The sequence below is a fragment of the Perca flavescens genome, chromosome 17, assembly GCF_004354835.1.
Source record: "Perca flavescens isolate YP-PL-M2 chromosome 17, PFLA_1.0, whole genome shotgun sequence".
NCBI lineage: Eukaryota > Metazoa > Chordata > Actinopteri > Perciformes > Percidae > Perca > Perca flavescens.
This window is the reverse complement of record NC_041347.1, coordinates 32,957,175-32,978,535: the sequence shown is the minus strand read 5'-3', so window position 1 is coordinate 32,978,535 and position 21,361 is coordinate 32,957,175. Positions and strand designations below refer to the sequence as shown.

General features: G+C 41.4%; 1 protein-coding gene and 6 non-coding genes across 11 annotated transcripts in view; 3 read left to right on the top strand and 4 right to left on the bottom strand.

The window, feature by feature from the left end:
* The window catches only part of LOC114571761 (LIM domain-binding protein 3), an 82,698-nt gene that overhangs the window by 23,569 nt on the left and 37,768 nt on the right, over positions 1-21,361 (top strand). For all 5 annotated transcript variants that reach the window (XM_028602936.1, XM_028602934.1, XM_028602937.1 and 2 more), the window contains 2 exons: positions 14,234-14,385; positions 19,449-19,521. In XM_028602936.1, the coding sequence (XP_028458737.1) occupies positions 14,234-14,385; positions 19,449-19,521 (225 nt within the window). The remainder of the gene's footprint in view (positions 1-14,233; positions 14,386-19,448; positions 19,522-21,361) is intronic.
* Positions 2,724-2,797, bottom strand: trnat-agu (transfer RNA threonine (anticodon AGU)). Its single transcript has one exon. It is a non-coding gene; the product is annotated as a tRNA-Thr (tRNA).
* trnat-agu (transfer RNA threonine (anticodon AGU)) lies at positions 6,204-6,277 on the bottom strand. Its single transcript has one exon. It is a non-coding gene; the product is annotated as a tRNA-Thr (tRNA).
* Positions 8,091-8,164, bottom strand: trnat-agu (transfer RNA threonine (anticodon AGU)). Its single transcript has one exon. It is a non-coding gene; the product is annotated as a tRNA-Thr (tRNA).
* On the top strand, positions 8,332-8,405 carry trnat-agu (transfer RNA threonine (anticodon AGU)). Its single transcript has one exon. It is a non-coding gene; the product is annotated as a tRNA-Thr (tRNA).
* trnat-ugu (transfer RNA threonine (anticodon UGU)) lies at positions 8,945-9,018 on the bottom strand. Its single transcript has one exon. It is a non-coding gene; the product is annotated as a tRNA-Thr (tRNA).
* On the top strand, positions 9,238-9,311 carry trnat-ugu (transfer RNA threonine (anticodon UGU)). The gene has a single exon. It is a non-coding gene; the product is annotated as a tRNA-Thr (tRNA).

Here is a 21,361-nt window from a genome sequence, read left to right as displayed (position 1 = left end):
TAGGGTAAGGGTTAAGGTTAGGCATTTAGTTGTGATGGTTAAGGTTAGGGTAAGGGTTAAGGTTAGGCATTTAGTTGTGATGGTTAAGGTTAGGGTAAGGGTTAAGGTTAGGCATTTAGTTGTGATGGTTAAGGTTAGGGTAAGGGAATGCATTATGTCAATGACGGGTCCCCACAAAGATAGTGCCACAAACCCGTGTGTTTTTGTGTGTGTGTGTGTGTGTGTGTGTGTGCGTGCATGCATGCAACAGAAAAGCCTGTTAGACACAATAATCTGCTTTCATAGAAATATGTTAATCCCTAACGACAGAAATAAACACACAGACACACACACACACAGACACAGGATGACACAAAACCCTGAGCTTGGTTGGAGAAAACATCTCTGTGTGCGGTGCCATGTGGTGATAATCTGACGTGCTCGCTGAATGGGAATCACGCTGAGTTTTCTGACACTGACAGCTGTCACGGCGCTCGCCGGAGAGTTTCAGGATGAGCGAGAGGACGGTGGACGCTTCCCAGCATGCCTCTGGGCTGCCTCCTCTGGGTTCATCGTTGAAGTGAATCTGTGGGATTAACAGGCAGATGAGGATGAATCTGTCGTATCTGCTCCATCAGCGGTAGATTCACAGTATGAACGGGCTGATGAGGATGCAGAACAATATTTAGGCGGTAGATATTTGGTTGATTTCCCTGTGGATAACTCACTGAACACACAGGCTGTAGTTTATTCTGACTCCGTCCCACACACACACACACACACACACCGTCCTGCATGCCACAAATAAACACTACAGCACCGCATGTAGATCCATTCGCCGCTGAAAATAGTCCCCTTCTTGATTCAACCTTTCTCTCCTTTTGTGCCGGGGTTTTCAAATGATTCCCTTTCAGTGTGAGTACAGTACTTGTCTTCTCTGCCACACACACACACACACACACACAAACACATCTACAAACACACACACACACACACACACACACACACAAACACATCTACAAACACACACACACACACACACACACACACAAACACACGTTCAAACAAACACACACCTGCAAACACACACACACACACACACATACCTACAAACACACACACGCACACACATCTACAAACACACACACACCTGCAAACACACACACACACACACACACACACAGATATCTTCAAACACACACACCTACCTACAAACACACACACACAAACACATCTACAAACACACACACACACACACACACACACACACACACACACACACACACACAAACACACGTTCAAACAAACACACACCTGCAAACACACACACACACACATACCTACAAACACACACACACACACACATCTACAAAACACACACACCTGCAAACACACACACACACACACACACAGATATCTTCAAACACACACACCTACCTACAAACACACACACACACACACACTAGGGATTAACATTTGTATGAAAGAAGATTTATGTGTCTAACAGGCTTTTCTGATGCACACACACACACACACCTACAAACACACACAAACACACACCTTCAAAACACACACACACACACACACACACACACACAGACACCTTCAGACACACAACACACACACACACACACACACACACACACACACACACACACACACACACCAATCTGCTCCATCAGCGGTAGATTGACATTTGTGATTGTCTTCTCTGCTCTCGCCGTGCAGTTGAGCGTCTCTCTGAGCTGCTTAAATAAAGTTTTCCCGTCCGTGTGAAAGCCGAGCTCTCGTGAACTCGACTCCGGCTGTAACACATGGCGCTGACTCAGCGCTCAGTAAACTCCTGATCCCTCTGCATCCTGTTGCACGTCAGGGGATCCCAAACAGTTTAACGTCAAGGAAAACCCGAAGAAGATCCACGTTAGACGCTCAGAGGTCTTTGATGCAGACTGATCTGGATTTTTGCAGATAGCTCTTGGTAGATTACATCATCACGCTGCCTGTACACAAGTGACAAGCGGGCATTACTCCAAACGATTACAGAAAGACTCAAAACTACAACAGAGACACACAAAATAACCCTCCTCTAGGAAACAGACAGCTCCTGTGAAGAAGGTTAAAGAGGCGCTGCGGCTTAGTGGTTAAAACAACTTCACAGAGCTGCAAAAGGACTTAAAAGACTGAAGATGACAACAAAGAGACTCAAAATGACAACAGAGAGACACAAAATGACAACAAAGAGACACTAAATGACAACAAAGAGACTGAAAATGACAACAAAGAGACACAAAATGACAACAAAGAGACACTAAATGACAACAAAGAGACTGAAAATGACAACAAAGAGACACAAAATGACAACAAAGAGACACAAAATGACAACAAAGAGACACTAAATGACAACAAAGAGACTCAAAATGACAACAAAGAGACTAAAAATGACAACAAAGAGACACAAAATGACAACAAAGAGACACTAAATGACAACAGAGAGACACTAAATAACAACAGAGAGACACTAAATGACAAAGAGACACACAATGACAACAAAGAGACACAATGACAACAAAGAGACACACAATGACAACAAAGAGACACACAATGACAACAAAGAGACACACAATGACAACAAAGAGACTCAAAATGACAACAATATATATATATATAATCTTGTTTCATCTGGAGTGGGTTTAGTATAAGGAGACATCACAGACTATATTTTAGAGATATTCTCTGTGACAAAGAGGTGCTGCTGGGATTTGAACCCAGGATCTCCTGTTTACTAGACAGGCGCTTTAACCAGCTAAGCCACAGCACCTCTGCTTCTTTAACTTCTTCTTCTACTTCTGCTTCCTCTCATCCCTCCATTGTTTCCGGTTCACTCCACTGGTCGAGCCACGTCCGGTTTAGCACTCGGCTAACTTGAATAGTGATAAAATGATGACTGGTGCAGCTCTCGGGGGGTGAGAAGGGGAAGGAAGAGGTCATGGTTCAACGCTAAGGATTTTTATTCAATTGTCCAGTCAGGCAAGTAAAAGACACAGATTATACATGTAAAATCGGCCAAAATAAAGTCACCGACCTCGCCAGACTGTCCCACGGCCGATTATCGGCTCGGTGAGGCCAAACGGCCTAGATAATCACGCTAAAAAAGCAAGTATGCATCTTGATAACAGGCCAATCAGTCCTTCCAGAGCAATGCCGAGTTTTTTTTGTGATTGTTGCTGGGCAAAAATCCTTGATTATGCGGTACATTTTATTAAAAAATGCGATGGAATATGCCGGATATTTATGCAATTTTCAGCAATGAAATTCACGTCGCGTAATTACGTCACTTCATAACGTTCCCATGGCAACAGGGGAAAATGGCTGCTGTTCTGTGAAGTAAACGCAACATTTTTCAACTTTCTGCTAAGATATTATGGGACGAAAATGCGGGGATTATATTTTGCATATTTTGCGCGAAAATCGACAATTTATGCAGCAAAAGTGCAGCGTATTTGAAAAAATTCGCTCAACCCCGCATAAATATGCAGATTTTGGCTGATTATGCATTGAATTATGCGATCGCATAATCGCATTTTTTGTGGAGGGACTGGTCAATAATGGTATACGAATTGGCGTGTCATACATACACCACTTCATGAGATTAGTCTGACTTCCTGCATAAAACTGCAGGACATTGGAGCTGCAGATTTCTGATTTCTGGGTTCCTCAGCTTCCAGATTCTTTCATCCCAAGCGGCCGGATTAGAGCAAACTAAAGTTTGGAGAGTTTGTCTCACTGAACTCGAACAATGTGAGGCCTGTCTGTCCCGGCTGCAGAGTGGCCTACTTTCACACTGACCCACATACTTGTACACACTTCCTATGTTCACACCACAGCCACAGTATCTTACATAACATAACATATAACCAGATCTGCTGGATCGACAGTTTTCTGGACAAAAAGCGTTTGAGAAAGTAAAATTCTTACAGCGATGGAGTCTGCCTGCAACCTTCAAGGAGTCATGTGCAACTGTCCACAGCTAAAAAAAAAATAGAATCTGGATTATATCGAACACACTGACTCTGCAACAGTAGAGGAAGAGCTGATAAGACGTGTGTGTGTGTGTGTGTGTGTGTGTATATGTGTGTGTGTGTGTGTGTGTGTGTGTCTGTGTGTGTATATGTGTGTGTGTGTGTGTGTGTGTGTGTGACCTTCGGAGGCTAAAAACAGCCTGCGGCCTGTCAGCAGCCACAGACGCTCCCTGCCACTCTGCAGGCCTCTGTCTGCTGCTGGACCAAATGTCAGCGCGCTGGACGAGCAACTCCTGGAGGCAAAATCTCCATGTTGTAGTAGTCTATGTTCACTCACATTTCTACTGCACAGATCCCCTGGAAAAGTGCAGTTTCAGGGCTTATTTGTGGAGGTGCACACTCAAATATGGCTGTTTGGAATCCCTTTTAAGTCTCTTTGCAATCATTTTGCTTTGCTGTAGTTCGTCTGTCTTTGCCTGACGTATGGTTCCGCGTTGAATCTACCGTCCACGAATGTCTTTAACACCTGTGCATCCTCGCTCACAGCTCCTCCGGCGAGCCTCCCCTTTCCTCGAGATGTATTTTAGGAATTGAGACATCCTTTTAAGAGGGGGAGCGCTGAGATCGATTTCCAGGTCACAGGCAGGAAGATGCAGGAGAGAGGAGACGCTAAACAGAGACTTAGATTCAACTTTATTTTCATTGTGTACAAAGACAACCAAATGCAGTTTGTGTCCAACCAGAAGTGCAAAAAGAACAGAAAAGTGCAATGTGATATTCAAGTATAGACAGGACAAGAAATATAGTGCAGTGTAGACAGTAGTATACAGTTGGTTTACAGATGGTGGTTTTGAGTAATATAAATTAAATTTAAATGTGTGCAGTGTATTAGCAGTTACCTTATAAGAGCAGGATAAATATGGCTATGTAATATGAACAATGTATGAACAACATCTACAGATATGTGCAATGTGGTAGCAGTGACATTATAATAGTAGTAAGAATAATATAGATATATGCAGTGTATTAACAGAATATATTATAAAAAGTAAATATGCTCTGTGTGTCGCGACACATGCATGAGATAAAGGGAATAGAAACTAAAGCCTGGTTTATGCTTCTGTGTTAAATCGACGCCGTAGGTACGTGCGTAGGTAGACAGGTAGAAATGAAACTACACGTCGCGGCGACACAGATCACAAAAACTGTGATTGGTCCGTTTAGCCGTGGCTTGGTAGCGTTGCATATCCCCTGACTCATTTCTAGGATTGGGTATCGTTTGGATTTTTACGATTCTGATGCCGAACCGGTACTTTTAAAATGATTGTGATTCCTAAACCGATTGTTGTAAGTGTAATATGTTTACTAGCGATCACGTGAAGAATGGTTAATATGCTTTTACGTCCGTTTTGGTGAGCCCAGAGGGGAAATATGGCATTTTTTAAAGTAGCCTACATTTACGGTGGCTAGCTAACGGTACACTACAGAGAAAGGTTGATATTTTTACATCCGTTTCAGAGCGACAGGGGGAAAATAGTCTAATTAAGTGGAACCGAAATGAGGAACCGAAATTTGTGTTCTAATCCGGTCCGATTCCTACTGGTTGCGTATCCAACCCTGCTCATTTCCAGCTTCCTACTTCTCTGTGAACAACATGAAATCAAGGAGAGGGTTAGCTTTTCCTGCTACTGCTTACCGACTACAAGTGGGCATATATATCGATGTCGGCACCAATAGTCAACCCTACAATATTGCCAGGCTTTATTTCGGACGGTGGTCAGAAACCCTAACCCAAGGGAGACACTTTGTTACTCCGTCTCCACCGCCAGAGTTGAGACTCGCTCCGAAGCTAGTCGCCGTCACGCTCTCACACACTTTCTATGCATACACACACATTAAGGCTCTGCTATTCTCTTAAAGAGATACGCTAGATCGGCGCAGACATACAAGTATGAACCTTAGGTCACAGCGAAAGCTCTGCGTAGAGCCCCCGCAGAAGCTTAAATCCCACTTAACTCAAGCAGTTCTTCATGTAACAACATTGTGACTTCTCTTGTCTCTGTATTAACATTAGTTACAGTTATATAAAGATACTTTTATTTCATCTGGAGTGGGTTTACATTTAGTGTAAGGAGACATCTTCATGATGGCAGGAGGAGATGAAACATGACAGACTATATTCTAGAGATATTCTCTGTAACAAAGAGGCGCTGCTGGGATTTGAACCCAGGATCTCCTGTTTACTAGACAGGCGCTTTAACCAGCTAAGCCACAGCACCTCTTGTTCAAGTTGCAGAAGCAGAATCTAACAATAGTTGTTATGTTGTTACTGCAGCAAACCAAAGCCAGACTTCAGATCCACCTCCTAAAAGCAGGGCTTGGAAATGCTGGTCTCTCCTCCTCAGATGAAGAAGAACCATGAACATTCTTTATTTTGTTAACTATTGGACATTTAGCCTTTTTTTTAAGACATTTTCAAAATATCCACAATATATTGGTTAATGTATATTTGTTTTTATTTGTTGTAACTCAGATGAGGGGTCATAAAAGAAATTATGAATGGAAGTGGATGGTTATTGTGGTGGCAAATTTTATTTTTACCATTTGTTTAATGATTGTTTTAAACCTCCACAAAATCCTGCTCCTTCCTGTAGACTTTTAAAGCACCAGAGAGGGGAACAGTTACAGCCGTCAATATAGCCTAGTAGAGTTATTTAGTTTTACTATCCTGAAGCTCCTCACGTTGTTGTCTTTTTGCTTAGATAGAAGTGGAGAAGGCCGATGACTGTTTACGACAGTGAGAACTACGTAGGTTTCTGTCTCCTGAGATAAAACTGTTGTTTAGGCTAATGTTAGGAACAGAGAGCAGAGGGGAAGGTGATCAACTATGGCCATGCTAGAAGATACATTTAGAGGGGTGGCTTAACAGAGGTTTTCACTATATGATGTATTGATGTTTAGACTTTAGGTTAGAAGACCCTTTCAGATGTGCCGTGGTACTTGTGAAACTGTTTTCTCTGCATTTGCAAATGTAAATAAATACTCAAAGACCAGACTTTGGTTTAATTCTCAAACAGTCGTTATTCGTTTTGATTTTATCATGAATATCACTAAACCCTGTTGCTTCAAGAAAAACTTCCACCACATTGTTATTTTTGTATTTTGTCTCAAAATAAGAAACACTTACAGTGACCCCATGTTGGCTCTCCTACCTGTTCTTTACATAGCTGGTAGCCCACATTGTGATAAATTGTCCCATTTAGAGCACTGGTAATCTGGATTTGGAAAATCTTAAAAACTGTCTATCTGGATAAGGGTGATCCAGTCCAATGTTGCTTTGAAAAACCGGCATAAAAGTAAGACGGATTACCTGATCCTGGAAAGCAAAAAATGGGATTATCCAGATTAAATGTTTTGAACAACTGGCCCTTTGTTGTAGTTTTTGTGCCCTAGCCTGGATGTAAACAGGAGGTCCTGGGTTCAAATCCCAGCAGCACCTAGTTCTTACTGCTCCCTACATGAAGAACAGTGTGAGTTAGATCCTGTTCTCCTGAACGGAGCTTCCAACATCTACTTTGCCAGAAGTAGACGTGATGCATGTTTTTAGCAGAGTGGAGGTCAGTTTTTGGGACCCTCCGGTGGAATCACAAACATTGCAATAGACGTCATACATGCATGGTTGATGCTCCACACCCTTGACCGGCAGCTAATTGGACGAACGCGTCACGTGGGTCTGGCTGCTCGAGAATCTCAACAATTACAATCTAGTATTTTACGAAGCTAGTTCACCGAAACGTGTTTCTGAAAACATTTTAAGCGAGAAGTAGGCTGTGCAGTTGCTGAATCTGTCTTCATTTCAGATTGACAAAGGTCAGTTTTGAAAGATTTTCGTCTACTTCTACTGGATAGTCGCGTTCATTTGCATAATGATGGACATCGGCCAGCTTTAGAACGCGCAGCATTTTTTCAAACGCAGCACTCCCTTCCCAGGATGCTTTGCGTGCACGTTGAAATTGCTTGATGTCACCCGTAGCAACATAGCAGAGCACAGCACAACAGAAATGTAGCACTGACAAATGGATCTGTACCATGAGGTGCTGCTGGGATTTGAACCCAGGATCTCCTGTTTACTAGACAGGCACTTTAACCAACTAAGCCACAGCACCTCTTCCTTCCCATTCTCGCCTCCCGAGAGCTGCACAAGTCATCATTTCATCACTATTCAAGTTAGCCGAGTGCTAAACCGGACGTGGCTCAATCAGTGGAGTGCGCCGGAAATAATGGAGGGATGAGAGGAACGAGAAGTAGAAGAAGAAGAAACCATAGGAGCAGAGGTGCTGTGGCTTAGCTGGTTAAAGCGCCTGTCTAGTAAACAGGAGATCCTGGGTTCAAATCCCAGCAGCACCTCTTTGTCACAGAGAATATCTCTAAAATATAGGCTGTGATGTTTCATCTCCTCTTGCCATCATGAAGATGTCTCCTCATACTAAATGTAAACCCACTCCAGATGAAACAAGATATATATATATATATATTTATATGTCTTTATATAACTCTAACTAATGTTCATACAGAGACAAGATAAGTCTTATTCTTATTAAAGAGATTCCCCAACATTCAGTTATCTAATCAAAGAATCTTTAGAAGAAGTTGTTTTGCGTGTCTTTGTGGTCGCTTGAGTCTTTTGTTAGCTATAGTTTGCGTCTCTTTGTTGTAGTTTTGAGTCTTTCTGTAGTCGTTTGGAGTGAAGTTTTTGTCAAGTCGAGTTAAATGTATTTCTACAGCACGTTTAAAACAACCCGAGCTGACCAAAGCGATGACTAAACAGGTCTGTAGTCATATAGCGACATCAGTTGTTGTTCAACCATTCAGCTTCAGCTGTAGACAGTTTGTCATGAAGCATCACACAGAACCAAAGTGATAAATTAGGTTTCAGTTGCTCACCAATGTACTGCTGGGATTTGAACCCAGGATCTTCTGTTTACAAGACAGTCACTTTAACCAACTAAGCCACAGCACCTCTTCACATCTACCCTAATTTACAATATCAGAAAAAGAATTTGTGCTTAACAACAGATGGGTCCTCTTATCAAATGTGACACTTAAATGGTTGTTTCTTTACTGGCCATCGGGCCATTGCTTATGTCCAACCCAGGTATAACGTATGTGTCTCTATCTGGAGCTTCATGTGTCCACCTCATCGGCTCGTTGTGCTGAATACATTTTGATGAAGTCAAGAGGCTCTGTGGCTTAGTTGGTTAAAGCACCTGTCTTGTAAACAGGAGATCCTGGGTTCAAATCCCAGCAGTGCCTCACAAAATATCTCTTAAATCTGTAATCCTAATATGTAAAATCTTCTCTCCATCCATCACGAGGATTCCTCCCGACACTACAGGCACACAATGCACTCTCGGAGAGTCACAGCAACCGGATAAGATGAGGTGCAGCTCCACATTTGCATAAAGTGGAATCCAGTCTACTTTATGCAAATCAAGGGCGTCCAGTTTTTACTTAAACAGGGACAGTGCACAGTTAAACCTTAACCTTGTATAAGAGCAATGAATGATGCATTGCACCCATAGGTGTAGGTTTCTGGAGGGGATGCGCGGGATATGTCGCCCCAAATATTTAGAAGAGGTAGATTTGTCGTCCTCAAAGAAATACGAAAGACAACCCACTCCCCAAAAGAAGTAAAAATAACCCTTCAGGAGGCTCAAAACATGTATGTATCCTTAGCTGTACATATGTTATGTATGTATAGTAATGATTTTAGAGACTCCTGTCGTGGACCGTACCATCTTAACCTTGCCGTGCACATTCACGTTGCAGCGGCAAAAAAGCCTTTTTCTTTCTCTCTTTCTCCGTGAAATGAAGCTGCCTTCAAGTGCAGTAGGAAATGTGGAGATCTGTAAACCATCAGACGGAAACAGTTATTGTTTTAAACTACACAAATCGTCACATAAACATTCACCAGAACCAGCAGGTATCCAAAGTGCTCTACATCAGGAACCAAGAATAAAACAACATATACAATAAAAATAATGAAACATAGAAAGAGGAGGAGGAGACCACTAATACTATTAAAAGTAGAGATGGCCCGATACAATTTTTTGCTTCCAGATATCGATTCCGATACCTGAACTTGCGTATCGTCCGATACCGAGTACCGATCCGATACCAGTGTGTCATATATTTTATCATGTTTTAACAGCTGTATACTACTATCCCTGTATGGATGGGATATGATTTCTATCTTTGTTGTCGGTCTGGCTCAGGTTAAGCTCTTTGTGAAAGATGAACAAACACAGAGTTTTTTTTGTGATTGTTGCAAAAATCCTTGATTATGCGGCACGTTTTCTTGCAATGCAATGGAATATGCAGGATATTTATGCAATTTTATGCGATGAAATTGCGGGAACTTGCAAAAACTGCAGTTTGATGAAAAAGAGAAAAAAAAGTCCCCCCTCCCCCTCCAACACCCTGCTTTTCTATGATGTAAACAACATTTTTCAACTTTCTGCTAAGATATATTATGGGACGTTTTTGAAACAAAAAATGCGGGGATTATGAAATTATGCGAGCACCGCATATTTTGCGGGGGAAATCGTCAATTTATGCGGCGAAAGTGCGGCATATTTGAAAAAATGCACCCCCCCACACATAAATATGCGGACTTTGGCTGATTATGCATTGAATTATGCGATCGCATAATCGCGTTTTTCTGGAGGGACTGATTTATTATCCAGTTTGACAGTCAGTTATAACGGAAAAATAACATAAATAAACTACTTTAACGTAGATTTTCTTTAGGGCTTTATTACGTGGTATCAGATTGGTGCATAAACTCCAGTACTTCCCGATACCGATACCAGCGTTTTAGGCAGTATCGGAACCGATGCCGATACTGGTATCTGTAATAGTGCGAATATCAGGGGGTAACTTGTTCCAGAGTCTCGGGGCAGATCACCCCCCCTGTTTATACCTAGACCTTGGGACTTCTAAAACCAGTTGATTTGAAGAACGCAATGACTGCGCTCACGCAGGGTTAAAATCTCGGACAAATACTCCGCGGCCAGGCCATTTAAGGCCTTGAAAACAAACAATAAAATCTTACAATCGATTCTAGCAGCAGCATTTTGCACAATGCAAAATGTGCTAACGGTGCAACAAGGACCCATACAACGATATACAAAAATATATACAGTATATATATATAAGATACTGTAGCTGACAGCCTGGGGAGGCAGGTAGAGGCCAAAGGTCACTCAGCTTTCAGGGTTTTATAGCAGTGACGAGAAAGACAGAGAAAGCAGGGAGGAGCGGGAGGGATTTTTGGGGAGTAATCAGAGTGAGTGGATGTGAGTCAGCGGGGGTTAGCGGTGCATGGACAGCTGTCCGGGGGTTTAACACTCAGGCATGAACACTTGTGTTGGAGGCGCCACACAGGCCTCGAGGCTACACACCGGCTCTGTGAGGGAAAAGTCACAAAGTCTACACTTTTAAATGTTTCCACATCTGAAGACACACTCTTCATCTGATGGATGAAACTCATCACTTGCTTTTAAGAGATTCAGGGTTTTAAAAACTCACAGATGAAGTGCATGATGTTTATTCTCACGTTATTGTTGTTAACTTAAACCCAAGCTGAGAACTATTTTTAGCCACGCTAGCAGCATGTCAGCTAATCTGTCTGAGCACCACTTTGGTCCGGACTGAAATATCTCAGCAGCTATTAGACGGATTGCGATGAAATCTTGTACAGACATTCGTAAGATAAAGATGAGATAGAGCTATCAATCCCGAGAGAAAGTGCTGTGCAGAAGTTGCAATACAGATAGAGAAGAGACAAGTGCAAAAACCAATGACACCACAGATGCAATTTCATTCTAATTTGTCACTAAAGATATAAAAAGACAAGCGGCAGCAGGAGCAGAAACCAGTTCACGAACTCCTCCCAGCAGCACCCAGCTGACATCTGATACCCATCAGACAGTCGACAGGCCTCTCAACTCACATTCTTTCATTTTAAACACATTTTTGGATGCTTTCAGTTAAAGACTTATACAGGATTTGCAGCATTTTTAAATGTAACAAGTCTATGAATGTTTGGTTGTTTTCACACCTGAGCAGTTCGGTCCATTTTAGTCTCGCTTTGCCAGACTGTGGAGGAAGGTCTAGCTAGTCGTCACAGCATTCCTGGATGGGAGGAAAACGTGGTTTATTGGCATTTCTTTAAACCAATCACAATCGTCGTGGGCGGGGCTAAGCTCCGGACGGAGCCACGGTGCCTCTGCTAAATAGTTTCAGGAAGGAACTGGTTTTGGTGGAACATGTGGATGTTCAAAAGTAGTTTTAGTCGTGCAACAGAAAACTCAGATTGGACAGATAGTCCAGCTAGTGTGTCTGTGTGTGCACGTGCGTGTCTGTGTGTGCACGTGCGTGTCTGTGTGTGCGTGTGTGTGTGTGTGTGTGTGTGTGTGTGCGTGTGCATGTTATATTGACAAAGATAATGCTGATATGATATCAACACTTTCCAGTTTTATGTTTCAACTGTGAAGACAACTGGTTTTCTTCTTTAAACAAATTTCCGGTGTTTCAGTTCAGATTTTAAACGGTAGACGGGGCATTTTTAAATCTCCTAATTCTCTGAAATTTAGTTTAGTTTGATCTAGGAGCAGGCTGGTTGACCCTTTTTGTTGTGTAACTGCGTGAATGAGGGTCAAAACTCCCCTCCTGAGGAGGGATTTTCAGATTAAGGGTACTTTAGTTTGCAGACACAGTAACCATTGACGTATTGATTAATTCTGTTCCCATTTGACTGATTGTTTTCAAGTGAAACGGTGAAGCTTTTCCACGCAGCTTCTCGTGATTAAACGACTGAAAGATGCAGATTGACGTGTGCGCTGAGCTGTGCTGTGACCTCAACATTCACGATATAAATAAACAAAAAGGAGATGACATAAAATCAGAAAAACATTGCCTCTTTAATTAAGCTCATCTCATCATGTGTCCGATTAAAGGTCCCATGGCATGAAAATGTCACTTTATGAGGTTTTTGTAACATTAATATGAGTTCCCCCAGCCTGCCTATGGTCCCCCCAGTGGCTAGAAATGGTGATAGGTGTAAACCGAGCCCTGGGTATCCTGCTCTGCCTTTGAGAAAATGAAAGCTCAGATGGACCAATCAGGAATCTTCTCCTTATGAGGTCATAAGGAGCAAGGTTACCTCCCCTTTCTCTGCTTTGGCCACCCAGAGAATGTGGCCCCCCCATGAGAGAGAGAGAGACATCATGGCTTTCAAATGAGCAACGTGGCAGATGGTCAAGACCACAACCCCCACCCTCCACCTCAATAGCTTCAGACACAGAAATGGCACATCCTAAGGAAAGATCATTGTGGGACTGGCACTAGTGGCTTTAGTTCTGCACCAAGGCTGAATTTCGGGAAAGAGTCTTCAGATACAGTATTAGGGGACCACTAAGGTCTATATAAAAGAGTCTTCAGATACAGTATTAGGGGACCACTAAGGCCTATATAAAAGAGTCTTCAGATACAGTATTAGGGGACCACTAAGGTCTATATAAAAGAGTCTTCAGATACAGTATTAGGGGACCACTAAGGTCTATATAAAAGAGTCTTCAGATACAGTATTAGGGGACCACTAAGGCCTATATAAAAGAGACTTCAGATACAGTATTAGGGGACCACTAAGGCCTATATAAAAGAGACTTCAGATACAGTATTAGGGGACCACTAAGGTCTATATAAAAGAGACTTCAGATACAGTATTAGAGGACCACTAAGGCCTATATAAAAGAGACTTCAGATACAGTATTAGAGGACCACTAAGGTCTATATAAAAGAGACTTCAGATACAGTATTAGAGGACCACTAAGGTCTATATAAAAGAGACTTCAGATACAGTATTAGGAGACCACTAAGGCCTATATAAAAGAGACTTCAGATACAGTATTAGGGGACCACTAAGGCCTATATAAAAGAGACTTCAGATACAGTATTAGGGGACCACTAAGGCCTATATAAAAGAGACTTCAGATACAGTATTAGGGGACCACTAAGGTCTATATAAAAGAGACTTCAGATACAGTATTAGGGGACCACTAAGGTGTAATATAAGAGCATCCAAAGAGCACCATGTCATGGGACCTTTTAAAGATTCTTGCTGCAAAAACATAAGATCTAAAAGTCTTTGTTTTTTTTGTGTTTTTGGACAGATTACTCCGGGCAGCAAGGCGGCGCAGGGTAACCTGGTCCAAGGTGATGTCATCGTCGCCATCGATGGCGTCGGCACCGACGGGATGACTCACCTGGAGGCCCAGAACAAAATCAAGATGGCCAACTACAACCTGGCGCTCACTATGACCAAGTAAGGACGGAAACTAATCGCTCTACTTTAGGGGCAACCTCTAGCTCAGAGGCTATTTGTAATCAAGAATTTTCGTGGACCACCTCATAATACACATAATAAAATATGACCATAGTCCTACATGAATTAATCCGCACCTCTTAATAGGCCTACTAGCACTAAAACTATAACTTGTCATCGCATCAGTACCACAGGCTTGTTGAAAGAAAGTAGTATTACATCTATACAGTAATAAGAACAATTGGATATAGTTAAAATTTCAAAACCTTTGGAGATTTTAGGGGATTATTAATCTTCAAAGTTTTACACAAGTTACATATTCTTAATTCTTATGAAATTTCTTGGTAAAATGAAGGTTAAAAAAAACTATTATTTTTCTCATTTTATTTTGCTTTTCCACGGACCACCTGCAGTACCCTCACGGACCACCAGTGGTCCGTGGACCACAGTTTGGGAATGACTGCTCTAGCTCACCCAGTATAGAGTGCACCCCATCTAGGCTGAGTCCTTTGCAGCGGCCTGGGTTCAAATCCAACCTGCTGCATGTCCTCCCCTCTCTTTCCTGTCTATCCACTGTCACTATCGTATAAAGGGAAAAGCCCCAAAAAATCATCTTTAAACTACAGTTTTCTTATTGTATGTTTCGACTATACACTGATGATCCTTAACTGTATTTTATCAAAGCATTTATTATTCATTAACCGGCATGTTGACTTCGGGGTCTAATTTGACCCATTTTTAAAAAGTTTCTATATCACAAATTTGGGTTTTCTTTCAACCAAATTTTCAAAATAAAATTACTTGGATGGTTCCGTACAGCGCTCTTCACAAGTAAAATAAATGATCAGTTCACTACTTTCTTTGAATTTGGGTGTTTTATTAAATTTTATAGCATTTAAAAAAAAAATATTTCGGAAAAGACACCCAAATTCTTCACCCCCGATTCAACAAGTCAAATTGAACAAAATGAAGGCTGACTGACGACGGCACGGGACACACCGAACAGACTCGAGTCACCGACTTCGCCAGACTGCGTCTCGGGCTTTATACTTTCTTTCTTGGGCCTCCTCTTTTTCTCCAGCACCGGGACTGCTATCGTCACACAACACCCCCCTCAGGGTGGGGGCCCCTGTGTTATGTCTCGTCCTCATTTGCTCTCACGCAAAGCTGTACATTCGGCTCCTGTTTCACTTGTTATTATTAACAAAGTCCTTTTAGGCAAGTCATGCCACTCGGCCGCCATCTTGGCAACGCCTCCGGGCAGCTATTTCGGACTAACAAGACCAGGCTCCTCTCTAAATGAATGGGCAGAGAGTCAGAACTGCACTTTCACTGGTCATCAGGGACATAAAAACTACATGTATAGAAACAGCAGTAGAATATGATAAAAATCGCTGAAAAAGTTTGATGACTTTGCCCCAAAATAAGGTTTAAAACGCCTTTTTCCCCACAGGTTATACTGTTACTACGCATGCGCAAGGGTTCACGACACCAACTTTGCTTACGTCTCTTTCCAGAATGCCGGTGTTGTGCCCATAGATATAAAATGCTTTAACTACCTTGGTAGGCCGGCGCCTTGGCGTTGTTATCATCTTCTTCCATGTGGATTCCATCCGATCTTGCACACACCCGTCTGACACGCCACAACTCGCTGTCGCCAAATCGTCTCCGCTGTCGCGAAACCTCCACTGTGCGCATGTGTCAGTGGAACCAGACGATAGGCTTAAATGTTTCCCGGCTTGACTGTTAACCCCTTAACGCCGACTGTCGCTAATTTGCATCAAACCCCTTCCATTCCAACTGCAGGCGAGATAGCGTGGGTGTATTCCCCCCAATGCCGGTTTGTTTACATGCAATACATACATAGGAACCTTTTGCATGCACTGGTTTCTCGTAGGACCGGTCGGAGTGGGAGATACATCTGTGTCACGGAAGCGAAATTAACCCTAACCCTGCCCCTACACCTAATCCTACCCCTAACCCTACCCCTAAACCTATTCCTACCCCTTAACCTAACCCTACCCTTAAAGAAACTACTATCAATGTTAGGGAGTAGGAGAGTGTTTTCTTTCTTGCCGTTGTCAAGATCCATGTATTTGTCATTTACAGTTTAGAAGTTCTAACAACTTTGTGACATTAATGAAATCTACTATGTGTTTTATTAATTATACCATTTTGTAAAGAATTTTACCATAATGCCTGTTGTCGCTAATTTGCATCATACCTACATTTATATCTATTCCATATGCTATAGACAAATTAACAATCTCAACTTAATTTAGCATCAGCTTGGAGCCAGAAACACACATAATATTTTGTTTATATAATTGTAAATAAATTCAGGCGTCAACGGGTTATAAAGCAGATGATTGGCTTTCCAGCGGGAGAGGCGGGACATGTGCATACAACCGCCATCTTTGCCGTTACGGGTTTTCCTTATATAGTTGTATTGAGGATTGAGGAAGTGGCATGTCTCTTTTAAATAGTCTCTGTTATTACTCAATGTTGCTCGAGGCCACTGTGACCCTAACTATCTTATAGTTATGGCTTAAGCTAAATAACCATACACCAAAACACACACTTTGGTCTCTTATGGAAACCTTTTACATTCTTATCAGTCCTTCCAGAAAAATGCGGAGTTTTTTTGTGATTGTTGCGGGGCAAAAATCCTTGATTATGCGGCACGTTTTCTTAACAAAATGCGATGGAATATGCTATATGATATTTATGCAATTTTATGCGATGAAATTGCGGGAACTTGCAAAAACTGCGGTTTGATGAAAAAGAGAAAAAACAACAACCTGCTTTTCGATGATGTTCACGTAATTATGTCACTTCATAATGTTCCCATGGCAACAGGGGAAAATGGCTGCTCTTGTGTGAAGTAAACGCAACATTTTTCAACTTTCTGCTGAGATATATTATGGGACTGTCAGGATCTGGCTGAGACTGATTGCCTTTGTGCCACTCTTGTGGCCTTTTTGTGTGTTTTGTTGTGATTTGTGCTTGGTACTTTGTTCCGTGTTCTGTCTTATTGTGGTAGTCTTTTTAGTAGTGGTAGTTTTTCTGTTTTGCTCTGTTCCCTGTTTTATTTTGAAAGTCTGGTTTTCTGTCTTCCTGTCTTTTGGTTTTCCCGCCTTTGTGATTGTCTGATTTGTTTCACCTGTTGTGCCTCCTGTTCCTCGTTAGTCCTCGTTACCCAGTGTATTTAGTCTCTCTGTTTCCTTTCCTTTGTCCCCGTTTCTCCTGTGTGAGTCCTGTTTATTTGTAGTTGTGAGTTTGTTAGTTAAGTCTAAATAAAGAGTTTGTTATGCACGTTTGCTGGAAGAGTCTTGCATTTGGGTCCACCCGCTGCAACCCTGACAGGGACTTTTTTGCAACGAATATGCGGGGATTATGAAATCATGCAAGTGCAATGATTTCATTGGGCAGGCAGGGATTTTATATGACAGACAGGGTTGAAAATCATGTAGAGGAAGACTTGTGGCCAGCTGAGGAATGGCTCGGTCTGCAACAAATGGAAGACCTTTTTTTGATTACAACAAACATAACTCTTATGTGTGTGAATTCTGAAGGGCAAGAGGCCCCAAGGCAAAATAAATATTTTGCGCGGAAATCGGAAATTTATGCAGCGAAAAGTGTGGCATATTTGAAAAAATGCTTTTCTGGAGGTACTGTCTTATTATATTTATCAGCAAATAGTGAGAACATTATTCTTCATCGCCATGTTTGCATTTCGCTGGTGTTGTTTTATGGGTGTAGAGAGAGATGTGGTGGCCTGCAGGACACAGATGTCAGGAAAAAGATGTGAAAACAAATATAATAGAAGCTTTGTGTTTGAGCATTCACACTCTGCAGAGAATACAATCATACAATACAAAACACTTTCATTTCAGGGTCACTGGGTTTATTTCTTCTTCTTCCCCGGCTGCAGCTCAAAGTGACCGTGATAAATCTGTGGTTTTCAGTCTGTTGGTCAAACACTTCATCTGTCAATTGTCTGGCTTCAATTTTAAGTCTCATTCTAACAAGTCGTCCAGACTACAAGATAACATATTCTGTCTTTAAAGCCATATTTCCTCATGCATTGGTGTCTAAGAGACTAACGTAAAGAAAATCTTTAATGTAACCCTTCAGGACAAATGTTCACCGTCAGTTTGCATCCACTAAAAGTGCTGTTTTTGCCCGCTGACAGGCTTAGATTGTTCATTTCAGGTTTATTTATCAGGGACAATGCACACTAAGAATACATGAATTTGCATGGAGGCTAAAAAGATTAATATTCTAAGTGTGTGACAACATTATGGGATGGATCCCTACAGAGATAGAGCTTTTAGTTAAAGAGTAAGATCCTTTTAGTTTAACATGAAACAGCCCCGAAATCACCATCACCAAACTCCACCAGACTCCATGTAAATAATCAGGACTTTTAGCGTGTATAGAGCCAGCATATCTCCACCAGACTCCATGTAAATAATCAGGACTTTTAGCGTGTATAGAGCCAGCATATCTCCACCAGACTCCATGTAAACAATCAGGACTTTTAGCATGTATAGAGCCAGCATATCTCCACCAGACTCCATGTAAATAACCAAGACTTTTAGTGTGTATAGAGCCAGCATATCTCCACCAGACTCTATGTAAATAATCAGGACTTTTAGTGTGTATAGAGCCAGCATATCTCCACCAGACTCCATGTAAATAATCAGGACTTTTAGCGTGTATAGAGCCAGCATATCTCCACCAGACTCCATGTAAATAATCAGATTTTAGCGTGTATAGAGCCAGCATATCTCCACATGTAAATGGGTGAATTAAGGGTTTATTTCAACCAAACCAGAGTGGTGATTGTTGGAACAGTGGAAAGTTGAATCAAGACGGCTTTTGATAGTTTTATTTAGTTTCTGTCCACTTTGAATGAAGTGTGTTTTACGATGATAAAATGTACTGACTATTTACATGGAGTCTGGTGGAGTTTGGCTATTTTTTAGTAACCATAGTATCCTACAACACAGGTCAGGAGACATGTAAATTCACCAATTCATTTTTTTATTTTCCTGCAGGGCGAAGCGTACGGCTTTGATGCAGATACCAAGAATCGACGCTGGCGCTATTCCCCTGATCCCTCACCAACAGGTAACTTTACCCATAATGCATTCCTACAGCCGTATAGATGCATGGGGCCTTTTTTTGTGAATAATACCAGAATATCACACATGTATTAATCAGCAAATGCTACGTAAAAGGCTTTATTCTGAATATCCAAACACAAAATGTTGTTTACATGACTGTTTACATTACGCTTATGTAAATCATAATATTGTCATATTTGGAATAATAGTGGTATAATAGTGTGCGTGTAAACATAGTCCGTGGCTGTGTCTCAAACTGCCTAGTTGGAAACTTCAAACACTTAGTTTTAACTATATGGTGTAGATCAGTGTTTCTCAAATTTCAATCTCTAGGTATGGTGAAGGGTATGTGATGGGGGTATGGTTTTTAATCCCAAAGGCAAAGGGAACTTTATCAGGATGCATAGTATCCTGGATCCATGAAATAACTGGCCTTTAATAATAAACATCTGCCTGCCTCTATGGGAATCTAACATAGGGGTGGACTGACTTTAGTTGCCAGCGGTTTAGACATTAATGTCTGTGTGTTGAGTTATTTTGAGAGGACAGCACATTTACACTGTTATACAAGCTGCACACTTAATACTTTACATTGTAGCAAAGTGTCAGTTCTTCAGTGTTGTCCCACTAAAAGATATAATGAAATATTTATTAAAATGTGAGACTTTTGTAAGATACTGTACTTAAAACTAAGTGTTTGAAGTGTGCAAGTAGGCGCTTTGAGACACAGCCAGTGTCTCTTAACTCCTTTTCATCCAGGTGTGTATTGTTGTCTCTCAGCCAGATAATTATAGAGTTTTTTCAGCACACATACACGCACACGTGCTTTCAAATCTGCATGGTTCAGACTGAACACGTTCTGCCAAAAGGAAAACACAAAAACAAACACACTGCTGCTGCTGCTCGGATGAGGACACTCACAGGCCTCTTAAGGATCTCTTCCTTTAGCTTTCTGCAAATGCTTGCTACGGGTGTAGAAATACGCACAAAATTAAACCTGATTCCAAGAAATAGAAATAGTCAAGTCAAAGTTTATTTATACAGCACTATTTATACAGACAAGCTGACCAATGTGCTTTACAGAGCAATAGAATATCACACGACAGACAAAACTAGAAAAATTTAAGAACAAATTAAACACTATTAAAAGCAATTGAATAGAAGTGTGTTTTCAAGAGTGACTTGAAAACTGACAAGTCAGAAGCAGAGCGAATATGAAAGGGCAAGCTGTTCCATAGTGTCAGGCCAGCAATGGCAAAGGCACGATAACCTCTGTGTTATAACCTGTACCGTGGTATGGATAAAAGTTTCTGTGTCCCTGACCTAAGATCCCTGGAAGGAGTGTATTGCTCTAGGAGCTCCGATAAATAGAGGGGAGCTTGATTGTTAAGATACTTATAAACAAATAAAAGAATTTTAAAATCAACCCTAAAGCGAACCGGCAACCAGTGAAGGGAAGCTAAAATTGGAGTGATGTGTTCGTATTTACGAATGCCATATGTCCAAATAGGACCGACGCCTATTTTTCACGCCACACGCAACCGTGTTGGAAGCGTTTCCAGGCAACATAGAATAGGAAAAGATGTTTGAATGTCATTTAGACACAAATACATATTAATAAATGACATGTTGATTGTTGAAAGTTTCGAGGTTTTGACATAAATGCAGATATATGAATGTAATTTAAAATAATATTAATAAATAATTATCGATTTTGAAATATTGCACCTGTCAATCCAGAAGGAAATATTCTGTAACCTATTTTGCCGTCAATACTGCCGACGTTGTCTTTGCTGTAATCAGATCAGAATATATTTATGTTTATGTTAATGGGAAACATACAT